Here is a 12638-nt window from a genome sequence, read left to right on the forward strand (position 1 = left end):
AGATATTAATATTTTTTAAAAATACTTATTCTTAAGTTTTAGGTGGACACGATATCTTTATTTTACATTTACATGGTGCTGAGGATCGAACCCAGTGCCTCGTGCATGCTAGGTGAGCACCCTACCACTGAGCCACAACCCCAGCCCTGAGATATTAACATTTTTTTGAGTTGCAACATGAAATATTTTTAATCTACCAGAAAGTTGTAATAAATAACGTTTTTTATATTAATGGAGAAATGAAAGGCAGTATGTTTATTTTTCAGCCCTAGCCATACTTTACCCATCCATATACTACCTGTACCTTTACATTCCTCTGTTCTTACTGCTACTACCCTATTTTAGTCAGACTCTTGGTTATAAATGATAGAACTACAACTTAAACTATCTTGAATTTTATATATATATATATATATATATATATATATATATACACACATTATATATATATATATACACATACATATATATATATTTGTATATAGAAATATATATATTTATTTAGTGCCTGTAGGTGGGAAAGATGGTGATATAGTGCACAAAACTGAAAGAATGCCTGCAGGAACCAGGGCCTTGGGAATTATAGAATACAGATATTGGCACATTAGGATCTACTCTTATCTCTTCTTGGCTTCATATATATATATATATATATATATATATATATATATATATATATATGTATATATATGTATATATAGATATGTGTGTATGTGTGTGTGTGTGTGTGTATGGTTTTTTTCTTTTTTTTTTTTTTTTTAATCGTACTTTGGCTTTCACCCAGAGGTCAAAGAAAATGACAACCCCAGCCTCTCATCCTTCTGGTACCATTATCCCAAAAGACAAGACCATTTGTCCTATTCTAAATTGGGAAATTGATTTGAACCAATCAGTGTGTCCAGAAAGAGGAGGATATTCTGATTTGGAATTCATATCAGCCCTCATAACGAGGAGAGAGTAGGAACCTATCAAAGAAGAGGCAAGGGAAAGTTTGCTCTGGTATTAAATCATTAACTATCACTCTCCTCTCCCAAGCTCCATTGTTTCAACACTTTGATGATTTCCCACTTTAGTTGCTTACTGTTCTCAGACTTACCTTCCTAATGCTCAGATCGAGCTTTGAATTGTGATTACCCAGTTACCTAGCTTCAGTGGCTCCTTATTGCCTATATATAACAATCCTCTGGCTTTTGGTACCTTATATTCTGACTCCAAACTATCTTCTTGATTTTATCCCTCAGTTTTGCTATTCATTATTAAACTAACATTTATGTATTTTTCGCTTCACTGAAATAGCCAAGCCTTAAATAAAAAGATAGTGGTTATAATCTGCATGTTGTTTAATGTCTCATAGTCTCTGAAGGCCATTAATAAAGCATTGTATCTACTCCTTAGGTGCTGGTGTCTCTGAATTATTGTTGGCAGAAAGTGCCAGTTTAGATATTTTTCAATGAAAGTAATACAGAATCTACTTCTCTGTGTAGTCACTTATGAAAACTAATTAGAGGGAAACATGGCTTCGCATTTAGGAGACTTTGACTCTGCACTTACTGAACTTTTGGGAAAATCACTTGGTTCCTCTATGCTTCCATTTCCATTTCTATAAATTGAGAGTAAAGGGAACTAATCCTACTTCTGTCTACCTCATTGTCTTTGAAAATGGATGGTGAACTCAATTGTAATAATAAAAGTGAAAATGCTTTGAAAGAGTAAAGACTGCTGTGCAAATTTAGGGCTTTTTTATTTTAAACTTGAACTTATATTTATTTACTGTGTTTTCTTGGATGCTTGAATCGAGAACCCAACTTTAATGGCAATTAACTTTTGAAAATATAAGGAGAAGTATTAAGATCATATATAATTGCACAGTAGTATTGCAAATGAGCTGTTTCACTGAAGATAGACTGCAAAGCTAAAATAATGCTTCACTTAACAACGTTTACTTAATACTTCTTATGGAGAATACATTATATACATATAAAAAAAGAATACATTGTACAGTTGTACTTTTTCAAATCAGGCCTATCCGTAAGGCACTATAAGATTACATCAGAACAGATTAATTTTATTTTTGTTTTATTATTTAAAATAATTTTCATTTTATTTCCTCACTCTGAAACTGGGTATTTAAGTTAGATTCAAGTTATTAATATAGAATTGGAATGATAGAATTTTGAATAGTAGCTTTTCTGATATTTTGATATTTGCAAAGGGAGTGTTTTTGTATTTATACTCACTATTCATTCTCATTACTATTGTTTGATGATCCTATTTGAAAGAAATAGTCAGTGCTTAAGAATCATTCAAAATATGCTCTAGTTAAGAAGCTCTTTTTCTAGTTATCTACCAAATTAAAATTTATTGCTTTTTCTGACATCTTTATAGTCGATTGCATCTGCAGACATGGATTTCAACCAGCTGGAGGCATTTTTGACTGCTCAAACAAAAAAGCAAGGTGGGATAACATCTGACCAGGCTGCTGTCATTTCCAAATTCTGGAAGAGCCACAAAACAAAGATTCGAGAGAGCCTCATGAACCAGAGCCGTTGGGACAATGGACTTCGGGGCCTGAGCTGGAGAGTTGATGCTAAGTCTCAGTCAAGGCACTCATCTCAAATACACACCCCTGTTGCCATAATAGAGCTAGAATTTGGGAAAAGTGGACAGGTGAGTTCAACTCCAATTCAATCTTTGTAAACTGTATTTTCCATTACATATTAGCCCATACATTCAGATTGCATTTTGACATTCTTCTTTGCAGAGATAAAAGAAATAATTGAAGAGACCCTGAATTCCTTTTCAGAGGTAGAATCATCTAAAAATTTGGATATTAATAATTATGGGCAGAGTTTAGAACCAGCCACAGGATTTGCAGTTTTCTCAGATTAGAAAAACAGAATTGGTTAAAGTGATTGTACAGAAGTTACCTCCTACTACATTTTGGTTAGATTTCAAAATTCTTGACATTTGATCAAACTCTCCAAGGCAATAGTCGAGATACTAAATAAAGAACAAGATTTGATATTAAACAACACAGAACAAAACAGTTTTACCCAGTTATCTTTATGGTCAGTAAGATGTAGGAGACAATGTATTTTAATTACATTAATGTGTTGTTCCTAAAGACCCAAGTGTGCTCTCTTTGACCTTGAGCTCACAAATATTTCTCAATTTGATTTTGGATGTTTGCAAAAGAGTGCTTTCTTTGCGTTCTGTACAGCAAATAAATAATCATTATAGCAGATAATCTTAGCATGATATTTCTTTAGGTCATTCAGTTTGTGCTCCAGATGCCTGCCAAATTAGATTTTTAATGACCTGACTTATGTATTTTGACAGGGATGGAGAAGCTGGTAATTAGTAAGAGAATAACCAGATCACTAAATTAGATAATCAGACTTATTTTTAGATAAACAATGAAACAAATGCTTCTGTTATATCCTATAATAGAAAATTATTTCTTTTCTTCTTCTTCTTCTTCTTCTTCTTCTTCTTCTTCTTCTTCTTCTTCTTCTTCTTTCTTCTTCTTCTTCTTTCTTCTTCTTCTTTTTTGTGCTATATCCTTAGAAGATGCTAAGGATATAGCTTAGTTGGTAGAGTGCTTGTGCATGTGAGGCAAGCACTCTACCAACTAAGCTATATCCTTAGCCCCTTCTTTTCTTCTTAATGACGACGATATGTATTTTTTAAAATTGATAGGTTTCTTTTTAAAAAAAATGTTTATTTTTTAGTTGTAGTTGGACACAATACCTTTATTTTATTTACTTATTTTTATGTGGTGTCAAGGATCGAACCCAGGGCCTCACACATGCTAGGCAAGTGCTCTACCGCTAAACCACAACCCCAGCCCCGGTAGGTTTCTTTACATATTCTCTTTAGTTTCTTTTTTAATTGATACATTATAGTTGTACATAATGATGGGATTTGTTGTTACGTATTCATTACATGTGCACAATATAACAGTATAATTTGGCCAGTATCACTCCCCAGCAATATCCCCTTTCTCCCTGCCTCCCAATACTTGGTCCCTTTCCTCTGCTGATCTCTGTTTGATTTCCATGAGATCCGCCTCCACCTTTCTTTTCCTTTTTCCTCTCTAGCTTCCACATATGAGGGAAAACATTTGTCTCTTGACCTGAAGTTGACTTATTTTGCTTAACATAATGGTCTCTTGTTCTATCCATTTTCCTCCAAATGACATAATTTCATTTTTGTTTATGGCTGAATAAAACTTCATTGTGTATATATACCACATTTTTTTTTTATTGGTTCATCCATTGACGGACACCTAGGCTGGTTCTCTAGTTTACCTATTGTGAATTGTGCATGTATCACTATATTATGATGACTTTAATTATTTAGCATAAATACCAAGGAGTGTTATAGCTGGGTCATTTGGTGAATGCCTAGTCTTTTGAGGAGCCTCCATACTGATTTCCATAGTGGTTGTACTAATTTACAGTCCACCAACAGTGTTTAAGTGTTCCTTTTTCTCCACATCTTCTCTAGAATTTATTATTATATGTATATATTTTTATTTATTTATATTTTTATGTAAATATTTTTTTTAGTTGTTGATAGACCTTTATTTTATTTATTTATACATGGTGCTGAGAATCCAACCCAGTGCCTCATACATGCCAGGCAAGTGCGCTACTGCTGAGCCACAGCCCTATCTCCTATATGTATTCTTTTTAAAAAAAAAAATATTTTGTTTTAGTTGTAGTTGGACACAATACTTTTATTTTATTTTTATGTGGCGCTAAGGATTGAACCCAGCACTCCGCATGTGCTAGGTGAGTGCTCTACAGCTGATCCACAACCCCAGCACCCCCCAAATGTATTCTTGATGACTGCCATTTTGTGAGATGCAATTTCAGTGTAGTTTTGATTGTATTTCCCTAATTGCTAACTAATGATATTGGAGTTTCATAGATTTAATTTAAATACCATCTATACTCTGATGACTGCCCAATTTAAACCCCAAACTAAATTTCTCTACTAAATTCCAGATATGTTTTTATGACATACTTGAGAACTCTACTTAAATGTTTAAAAGGTATCAGTAATTGAATATGCCCCAAACCAGGTGCTCATATACCTCCCAAACTTACTCCTCTTTTGTTTTTTCCTCATTTCAATTAGTGGTACCTCCATTCTTCCAGTTCATATCCTCTATTTTTTCCCCCTTTCACATCCAGATCCAGTCTTTCATCAAATATTTCTGGGTATGTTTTATAATGTGTCTAAAATTTGTCTACTCACCCTCCCACTTACTACTCTGTTTAAATCACTATCATCTCTCTCCTAGATTATAGTAACATCTTTCCAACTGATTTCTCTGCTTCTGCTCTTCAGCCTTTTCTCAACACACAGTATCCAAAGTGACTCTATTAGAGCATAAGTCCAATAATGTATTCATGGCTTCTCATGTTAACTCCAGTGGCTTCTTATCTCAATAAGATTAATAGTCTTCTACCTTAATCTACACTAACTAGACTCATTGGCCTCCTTGTTGATTTCTGGAACATGCCAGACACATTATCTTTTTAGGGCCAGTGCTATCCCCTGTGGGTTGATCTTCCCAGATATCTGCATGCTAGTTTATTCACTTTCTTAATGTCTTTTCTTAAAAATTACATTTTTAATGAAGCCTTCACTGGCTATATTTTTAAAAGTTCAGTCTTCTGCTTCTTGCTTTACATGCCAGGCAATATAATTTTCATACAATAAACCTTATTTGTTCCAAGTATACAACTTGATTAATTTTGGTTGCTCTATATACCTGTGAAATTACCACCACAGTCAGGAACCAGAACATGTCCCTCACCCTTTAAAAGTCTGTCTGTGCCCCTTTCAGTCCTTCTACTCTAATTCCTAGGCAACTACTGGTCTATCTTTTGTTACCTTAGATTAGTTTTTAAAATTTTTTTCTTCTTGCCACTTATTTTTATTATACTTGTTATTCTTGTCTGTGCTACCCATTAGTATGCAAGAGGACAAGGATTTTTGCTGTTTTTTCATTGCTGTATCCTCAAAGTCTAGGATGCTGCCTAACAACATGGTAACTATTTGTTGAATGAATAATCACATAATTCATGATTTTATATCAGACATCATCTAAGAGTTGGGAATTTATCAGTGAGCAATATAGACAAATCCCCTATCTTACAGAGTTCATAGTGGAAGAAAGTTAATAATTAGTGTTAGGAAATTATATCAAATTGAAGATTTTTACCAAGACTTAGAAAAGAGAATGGCAATCTTTTTCTTTTTAACTTTTTTTAGTGGTTGGTGGATATTTATTTTTTGTTTATTTATATGTGGTGCTGAGAATTGAACCCAGTGCCTCATACATGCTAGGCAAGCGTTCCACCACTGAACTATAACCCCAGCCCCGAGAATGGCAATCTTTACTCACAAAGTTAAGACAGTTCTGAATGAAACCATGGAAAACTTGGATCAAAACTCTATTTTCACTTGCTTTTAATTGATTTTAAAAATCACTGATTTGGGGGATCACGCAGCTGAGCAATATATAATTAATAGTCTCCCATTAGCTCTGCTATAGATAATACCTCTGACCTGTGGGACACATGAAGTTACTTTCCAGGCGCTTCAAGAATGCTTTTGTTGAAACCACTCTCTTCCCTTGGGTCTTTGCAGGTGTCTGATGGGTGGCCTTTTGATGTTAGAGGGTCAAAATCTCTACCCTCAGATCTTGCTAACTGTCATTTCTGAACATGCATCCTGTGAAGGGCTAGGAAGATTGATACACGTGTACAGACCACAGATTGCTTTACCACCAATCACCTTTCTCCATTCCTTAAATCACCTTGCTTATTCCTATAAATATTACTCAGTTCTATCCTTGAGGCTGTAGGGTTGACCCTTAGGTTTCCCCTCTCTTCATATCTGTTGGCCATCATGTGAATAAACTCTCTTTTGCAAAACTTGTCAAGTCAGTGATTAACATACTGTGCAGTGGGCAAAATGGTCCTGGTTTGGTAACATGAGGTGATAAAGCATATTATTTTTCTGACAATTTCAGCTTTCTGATCCGGGCTGAGAATCATGAAATAAGAACAACAACAACAATGACAAATTCTCTAGAGTTTATACACATTAACTTGCATTTAACAGATAGGTGTGACTTTTGGCAGTGATTTAGTACAGGTTTCTGGTGATTGCCATTTCTTTCTCACCACTTCAGACCTGTCAGTTTTCCACTTTTCCAACCCACAGGCAGTGAGAAGTAGCAAGAAATAAATCGGCATATGGGGCTGGGGATGTGGCTCAAGTGGTAGTGCACTTGACTGGCATGCGTGCAGCCCGGGTTCGATCCTTAGCACCACATACAAACAGAGATGTTGTGTCCGCCGAAAACTGAAAAATAAATATTAAAAAAAAATCAGCATAAAAATATCATAAGCAAAAGCAAAACTCATTTAGTGCAGAAATTCTTAGTATCCCTATATATCAGTCCCAACTGAGGAGCTGAAGAAAAAAATTATAGCTGCCCAGACTCTATCTCAAAGTTAGGGACTACTGATTTAGTTTGATTAGGGAATACTTCTCTGAGGAGGTGAGCTGAGTGTGGAATCATAGGAAGGGGCCACCTCAGGAAGATGTAGGGGCAGAAAATACAGAGGAAATAGCCAAGGTAGAAGTTGGGAGGAAATCTGAATTTTATTATAAGTGTAATTAGAAACCATTAGGGAGTTTCAAACAAGGAAATCATGTGCTATGATTTGTATCATTTTATTCCGGTGGAAAATGGAGTGTGTATAGTCAAGAGTGAAGCCAAGATACTGAGATCCCAGAAGGCAAAATCACTAAGTTTGAAATTGATTTGCACACTATAAGAGCAATTCTTATTTGTTTCCAAACTTCTATATAATAGGATCTCAAGTTTAAAAAATAATAAAAAATAAAAAACTCTTTCAGTCTGTTAACAAGATTTATGTATTCAGAGATTAATGAATATAATATTAATTGTTCACTTCAAAAAATAATAGAAATGGGGTTACACAGTTTTTTTGACATTTCCATCTTTTTTCCTCATTTATGACAATTCCCTGTTTAAAAATTTTTTAAAATTGTAATGTGTTCAAAAATTTGTTTGCCAAGTCCAAGGTTAACTAATAAAAATTCATGTCGTGGAAAAAAAAAAGGTAAAGCTGAGAGACCAGTTAAGGGGGCTGCTACCATGTACGAGTAAGATACTACTATCAAGGAAGATGGGGACAGTTTTGGCAGAATGAAGAGAAGTGAACAGATAGCGAATGTGTTTTGAATGTAGTGAAGTTGCTCTGAACTGACTTGGAATTATGTAGGTAACAAGAAAAAGTGAGGAATTGAGGTAACTGCTTGTATTTTCTTGCTTCAATATGTTAGTAATGTACAGTGTTTCTAAATTCAATATGTTAGTCACTTTTTTTAAAAGTCTTTTTGCTAAGTTGACCATCTAATATGCAACTTGAGTTTTTTCATAGCTCTAGTCCTTCCACTTGGGGGAAAACAAATGAAATTACTTCATACTTGACAGTTAAGAAAATGCTCTCTGTGATGAAATAAATCTGTTTATAAAGAAATGAATTTAAGATTACTGAACTTAAAGAATTTTTTAATAGGCTTTAAAAAAATCATTGTATTTTATGATACCCTTTTCTGAATGTACATTGTACATCAAGAAAAAGATTTAAAGAGGGAAAGGGAGAGGGCTGATTGTCTTTGCAAACTCGTTGATCCTATGAGAAAAGGGTTTTGGCACTGTAGAAGTCCTCAGCCTCTTCCTAGCCTTCCAACAGACCCTGGTGTTGGACTTACTTCACATTGCTGCCATTTAGGCTCTCTTATATTCTTGTGTACAGATGAGGTACTTAAGAGGAAGCCAAGAAACCAAGTGTTAAGAGGACTTGGAAACAACATATGGATTTGAGTCCCTTGTTCTGAACTCAGGGCAACAGTGTATCATGCCCAGCATTGTTGAAATTGCTTATGTTTGTCTAGTATTTCAGAACTGGCTGATTGGCTATGGGTTCATTCCATGTATGCCACTGCTCTACTGCCAGGATAAATGTAGAAGGCCTCTGGTCTTAGCCCATTCTTAGCACGTTAAAACATTTATGATAAAATATACATAACATAAAATTTACAATTTTAACCATTTAAAGTGCACAGTCTAGTGATATTAAGTATATTCACATAGTTATGTAACCATCATCATTATTTATTTCCTGAACTTTTTCATTATTCCAAACATAAATTCAATACACATTAAACAATAATTCTCCATTTCCATCTCTCTCCAGCTCTTGATGACCTCTATTTTATTTTCTGACTCTATGCATTTGCCTATTCTAGATATCTCAGATAAATAGAACTATACAATTTTTGTCCTTTTGTATTTGGCTTATTTTACTTAGCATAGTATTTTCAAGGTTCATCTATGTTGTAGAATGTGTCAATTTCATTCCTTTTTAAGGCTGAATGATATCTTATTATATCACATTTTGTTTATCCATTTGTTGATGATGGACACTTGGGTTTTTCAACCTTTTGGCTATTGTGAATAATGAACGTGGATGTACAAATACCTACCTGTTTGAGTCCCCACTGTTAATTCATTTGGCTATGTATTTAGGATTGGACTTGCTAGATCATATGGCAATTCTATTTATTTATTTTGTCTGCTTACCTGCCTACCCACTCACCCACCTATGTACGTACGTACGTACCTACCTACCTACCTATCGGTACTAGAGATTGAACCATGAAACTGCTGAACTGTTTTTCACTGTGGGTACACAATGCAGTATTCTCTCCAGCAATGCATGAAGGTTCTAACTTGGTACATCCTCATTAACATTTACCTTTTTCTTTTTGATAGTTGGCATCCTAATGGATGTAAAGTGGTACCTCATTGTAGTTTTGCATTGAATTCCTCAATGATTAATGAAGTTAATGGTCTTCTTTAGGGAAATGTCTATTCAAGTATTGTCCATTAAAAAAAAAAAAAACTGTTGTTGAGTTATAGGAGTTCTTTATATATCCTGAATATCAGTCTTATATCAGATAAATAATTTGCAAATGTTTTTTCCCACTCCGTATCTGTTTAGGTAGTGTCCTTGGATGCACAACTATTTTTAATTTTGATATTATCCAGTTTACCTATTTTTCCTTTGATTTTGATATCATCCCCAAGAAATCCTTACCAAATCCATTACTATGAATCTTTTCCTTTGTTTTCTTCTAGTTTTATAGTGTTAACTCCAGTTTGAACCATTCTGAATTAATTTTCTATATGGTATAAGGCCATTCCTAACACTTTTGTATGTATTTTTTTTAATGAATTATGGTACCAGGAAAATAGTGGGATTTTTGAATTCAAAAGTAGTTTTAGTTTATCATGTTTTTAAACTTTCTAGATAACACTTTGTATAATTAATAAAGAGCTCAATGATCTTACTCAAGATGCAGGTTGCAATAATGAGTGGTAATCACTAGGAACCAACTCAGATTAACTGCCAAATAAGCTACAGTTCCTTTTTATTGCCAGTATTATTTACCTAAGTAGATCATAAATCCATAACAGAGGAAATATATCTAAATTTTGATAAGTCATTTAATTCTCTTATGGATACAGTAGAAAACCTACACCAAATTATGATGATAAAGCTAATAAGTACATAATTACCAAAGAGTGTTAATCACAAAAGGAATTTGATCTTTTTTTCTGTGTTATGCCCTATGGTCACTTCTTTAGTCTAGAGAAACAGCCTAGTCTTGTAAGAATATCATTTAAGTCACTTGTGATCTATCATCTGTTTATACTACACTGTGTCACAAAGCTGAACTGCATTTTACATACATGCCATATTCTTTCCCTTTGCTACTTGGAATTTTCTTTATCCATTCTCATTTTCAGTTGGTGAAATGCTTTTACTTCTTCATATTACTGAATACCTCTCTCATGAATTTCTTCCCAGTTACTTCAACCAATTCTGATAATATCAGTTTCTGGAATATTCTGAACCTTTCTCTAGCACTTCGTACAATTTATATTTAAAAAACAAAACACCTTCTGGGGCTGTAGCTCAATGGCAGAGCTTCTGCCCAGCATGTGTGAGGTACTGGTTCAGTCCTTAGCATTGCATAAAAATAAAATAAAGGTATGCTGTCCATCTACAACTACAAAAAAAAAAAAAACAAAGAAAAAATAGTTATACCTTAAAAAAATAGAAAACACCTATATTAGTGTCAAACTAAAGCCAAAAAGGAAGTCAGCTTAAAAAGCTCAAATTTGGTTCCTGGTTTCAGATATTTCTTGACAGTGTCTGGCTATTCATATCATTCTTTATACACTTTGACTTCACATGGAGGCAAAATGGATGCAGGCCCAGATCTGTCTTTTTAAGTTTATCTCTCTTTCCAAAATTTGTATGTAGAAAAAAGGTGAATTTTCTTTTTTCCCTGCTTAGGTCAAATTGAGTAGTCACTGTTTATAGAAATTAGGGTAATTTACATTTGTAGTATTTGCCCAGCTCTTTAACCAAGGATAAGGTAATATAGATTGACGGTGGATATCACAGGGAATAGTTAAGGAGCAGTTCTCCAAAGAGATTAGGCATTCTAGACAAACAAAATTAGTGTGTGTCCACCACAGTGTCTTGTTAGCTTATGCCTTGAAGAAGCCTACGATTTGTCATTAATATTCATATCTTTTATAGTCTGAAAATATTAGTGTTTGATAAATATTTGTAAAATGAATTAATAACAGAGAGAATACATGTTTTAGACACCTATTGCTATATACCAAATTATCCCAAAATTTAGGGACTGAGAGAGAGAGAGAGAGAGAGAGAGAGAGCGAGCGAGCGAGCACATGAGAAAGAGAGAAGAATGCCTCTGTGTGTGCAGGAAGGTGCAGTGCCTTGAATGACCTTTTCTGTGAGCTGCTGCTTCTGCTCATTTCACCATTACTCCTGCTTTTGAGAAAGCAGTTCAGTTATGCTGGGAAATAATTATAAAAAGGGCAGTATAACAAGTAAGGAATTAATGAAGATAGTTCTTGTTATCATATGTTCCATGTAATACAAGAATAATAACTAATATTTATTATATCTTTGACATGTTCCAATCACTGTTCTAAACATATTTTCATGAAGTGACCTATTCTCTGAGATAAGTATGTGTTATGGTTTGGGTGTGTCCCCTGAAGGTTCATATTCTAGAAGCTTGATATCCAATGTAATGGTATTGAGATATTGGATCTATAAGAGATGAGATGTAATGGCAGGTGATTAGGCTTTTAAGAGGAATCAATGCTTTTCTCACAGAGTTTGTTCTTGCTCTTGTGGGAACTTGTGCAAGAGTAGGTTGTTAAAAGCAAATCTGGCACCTCCTCTGAATCTTTCTTGCTGCCTTGCCCCTTCTGCACATGATCAGTTCCTTTTTTGCTTCTCTGCCACATTGTGACACAACTGTAGAGGGCCTTGCCATACTGTTTGGATTCTCTAGCCATCAGAATCATAAGCCAAATAAGCCTCTTTATTTTATAAGTTATCTGGCTTCTGTTTTGTTGTTGTTGTTGTAACAACACAAAACAGATCAAGGCAATATAGTTTTGTCTAAAG

At 34.3% G+C, this 12638-nt stretch overlaps 1 protein-coding gene across 1 annotated transcript in view; it reads left to right on the top strand.

Annotated features, from left to right (window-relative positions):
* Positions 1-12638, top strand: part of Commd1 (copper metabolism domain containing 1) — a 179864-nt gene that overhangs the window by 66890 nt on the left and 100336 nt on the right. The window contains exon 2 of the mRNA XM_027934561.2: positions 2386-2667. Coding sequence (XP_027790362.1) covers positions 2386-2667 — 282 coding nt within the window. The remainder of the gene's footprint in view (positions 1-2385; positions 2668-12638) is intronic.

The sequence above is a fragment of the Marmota flaviventris genome, chromosome 14, assembly GCF_047511675.1.
Source record: "Marmota flaviventris isolate mMarFla1 chromosome 14, mMarFla1.hap1, whole genome shotgun sequence".
Taxonomy (NCBI): domain Eukaryota; kingdom Metazoa; phylum Chordata; class Mammalia; order Rodentia; family Sciuridae; genus Marmota; species Marmota flaviventris.